The following is a 2,928-nucleotide window of genomic DNA, read 5'->3' as shown; positions in this document are numbered from 1 at the left end:
GAGGTTTGCATCTTGCTGTGTAGCATCTGTAATTCTGTGTCAAAGTCTCCTGAGGACAGTAGATTGTCAGAGCATCACCCCAGCTTTCTGGAAGTTGTTGCTGATTTTACAGACACGTCTTTTAGGGTTCATTTTCACAGCTTTTATGATTTGTCTGTCATCAGCTCCTGTTGTTTTCTCAGCCGATCAGGTCGTTGTTGGTTGCTGGTGTCGCTGGTGGTTTCCAAACTCTTGATTTCTCCATGCCCTTTGTTTTTGCTAGAGCTCTAAATGACTTCCTCTTTTCTTTTAGCATCCAAATTGCTTGTTTTCTCTCAAAGTCAGCTCCCTCGTCTTCATCCTGGTTTGTGTGTCATCATCGAATGCAGGATTCAGAATACAGAAGTAATGGATATAACTGATACGACACATTCCCTGCTTTTAATATCTGAAGAATTAATCCAACAGGACACAGCTGATCACTTAGAAAGACCTGAGAGGCAACTGCTCCAATACTTCTGCTCTCATCAGATAGAGGGATGAAACTATAAAAGTGCTGAACTTCTTAGCTACTAAAACATGTATGTGTTGAAACGGCTAATAATAAAATGTGACATTCTGTAGTTTTGTCTCATATTCATCTTTTAATCATATTTGTAAATGTCTTGACTCCACAGCCAACAGAGCAATTTTGTCTTTACTGTCCAATACTTATGGAGGGCACTGTATAATCGTTGCAGTTAATAGTGTTCACCGTCTGTTTGATTACGTGTAATTTGTAACTAACTGCATGATTTTTACTGTACATTTCTGTCATAGTCACCAATAATAACCTACTCCTAAATATAGGATAAATACGCTGCTTTGCAACGATTGGTATATTGTGAAAAGTGATATACAAATAAACTTGAATTTAATCTGATTCAGGTGTTTTTCTAGCAGGTTTTCTGCCTTTATATTTGAGTCGTGTCTCTTGCTGAGGTTGTTTGCTCATGTTTGATGGCGGCTGCATGCCGAGGATTTCACGAGGAGCAGATTTGGCACAGTTTATTGATGCTTGACATGAGTATGAAGAGAGTTTCAGAAATCCAGCTGTAAACTGGTCTGATCTGGTCAGAGTTGGTCTTGTGTTCTCTTTCATTATCTCACTTTTACATGTTCTTTATACTTCTGGGTTAAAAATGATCAGCATTTGTCACTTTAAAATAATTTCATTTCACATAAAAGTTTCTTTTCATCAGTTCCTGGTTTTGAATTGGAAACTCATACTTTGAAAAGTCATATTTATTGGCAGGACAAACAGTCATAATATATTAAAAATCATTTTCTTTTTGTTTTGTTTTTCAGTGGACTTCAATAAAAACGTAAAGGAGGGGGATCTGTTTAATTATATATATATTTTTATTTTATTTTTTATTTTTTTGGGGGGGGGGGGGGCTGATCTGATTTTATTTCAATGTAATTTTAATCTTTTTTTGGTTGTTTTTTATTATTATTTGTTTTGTTTTTTAAGATATCAGCACCAACTTTTAAAATGTAGTTTTTTTGTTTTGTTGGGATATTTCTTTTCTTAGGTTATTATAGTTTAAATAGTTAGCTTTAATAACAATAACATCCCATCTGTCAGTAAAACTATCAGGTTGCTGTAATTTACAATTTTGACATTTTGTATTTCAAAATCCTGGAGTATTGCTGTGTTTTCCTATTTGGTGTTTTTGTGAATTAACCATATTTTGGAGACAGATTTGTACCCAGAAGTGAGCTAACCCTGACTGAACCTTTGGGAAAACCCTCATTTGTTAAAATTGCATAACAATGAAGTTTGCTTGTTTGGTTTAAATTGTGAAACTGCTGTTTTAGAGTTAGTGTGGGTTAGGTTATTAATAACCATCTGAACAAGAGAAGTGTATGCAATGAGCTGTTTGTGTATCTGATTTGTGAATAATAACTATCATAACTCATCAGATCTGCTCCATCTGACGCTCGACAGACATTCTCTGCATGTCTAGAGGAGGAGCTTCTCCATGATTCTCACCTGAAGAATGACAAGAACCGAGACCAGAGAAACACCAACAACAAGGTAACATGATCTCGACATATTATCATTCATTTTACAGAATTTAGTAACTTTAAACAGTTATCTCTGAGCTTTATATGAAGTTGAGAACACAATCTGTTGTTCTTGTTGAAGCTTCATTAAGACAGCTGTAGTAGGGTGAATTCAGGTTAATCGGGACATTTCCCAGTCATCTCAATGGCTAAAACTGTCCCAATTTATCTGACCTCACCCATGAACTTAATAAAACATTTATAGGAATAAATTAGATGTTGTTTGGAGCTTATGCTGCTTGTATAAAGATCTGATTTGACCTAATAACTCTAAACCGCAAACCATTATTGAATAAAATATCAACACAAAAGATTTAGTGAGTCAGTGAGTTTCAGTAAATCAACTTAAACCTTCAGACCTGAAGCTAAATTGAGAGCAATTAAACGATCCGAGTATCTGAGAGAAACTGAGTGCCGGCGCAGGTTCATCTGGTTTTTCTGCTTAAAGAATGTGGTGAACAATGACTTTTTAGTTCTCCAGCTGAAGGAATGAAAACACATGTGATTGTTAAACTCACATTAGTCTGTGTGTGTGTGTGTGTGTGTGTGTGTGTGTGTGTGTGTGTGTGTGTGTGTGAAGATGTCCAGAAGAGTGGAGGTGATCATAAACTCCTCAGGGCCGCAGGATGAGGACGAGCCTCCTCTTCAGATCACAGAGTCGAAGCCCGGAGAGCATCCAGGAGTCAAGGGCTTTCTGATGATCAAGCCGGCCATTCTGGGGGTGAAAACTTATGCTTTTACAGATCATATCAGTGCTGAGAGTCTCTGAGCTCGAGCTTAACCTGTGTGTGTGTGTGTCTCTGTGTGTGTGTGTGTGTGTGTGTGTGTGTGTCTCTCTGT

At 37.0% G+C, this 2,928-nt stretch overlaps 1 protein-coding gene across 1 annotated transcript in view; it reads left to right on the top strand.

Annotated features, from left to right (window-relative positions):
• Positions 1 to 2,018: 2,018 nt before the first annotated feature.
• LOC306887735 (uncharacterized protein) overlaps positions 2,019 to 2,928 on the top strand; it is a 17,578-nt gene continuing 16,668 nt past the window's right edge. The window contains exons 1-2 of the mRNA XM_079445726.1: positions 2,019 to 2,059; positions 2,669 to 2,809. Of these exons, the coding sequence (XP_079301852.1) occupies positions 2,669 to 2,809 (141 nt within the window). The 5' untranslated portion in view covers positions 2,019 to 2,059. The remainder of the gene's footprint in view (positions 2,060 to 2,668; positions 2,810 to 2,928) is intronic.

The sequence above is a fragment of the Barbus barbus genome (genome assembly GCF_936440315.1).
Source record: "Barbus barbus genome assembly, chromosome: 21".
NCBI lineage: Eukaryota > Metazoa > Chordata > Actinopteri > Cypriniformes > Cyprinidae > Barbus > Barbus barbus.
The sequence above is the reverse complement of the archived record's forward strand: the minus strand, read 5'-3'. Positions and strand labels throughout refer to the sequence as shown.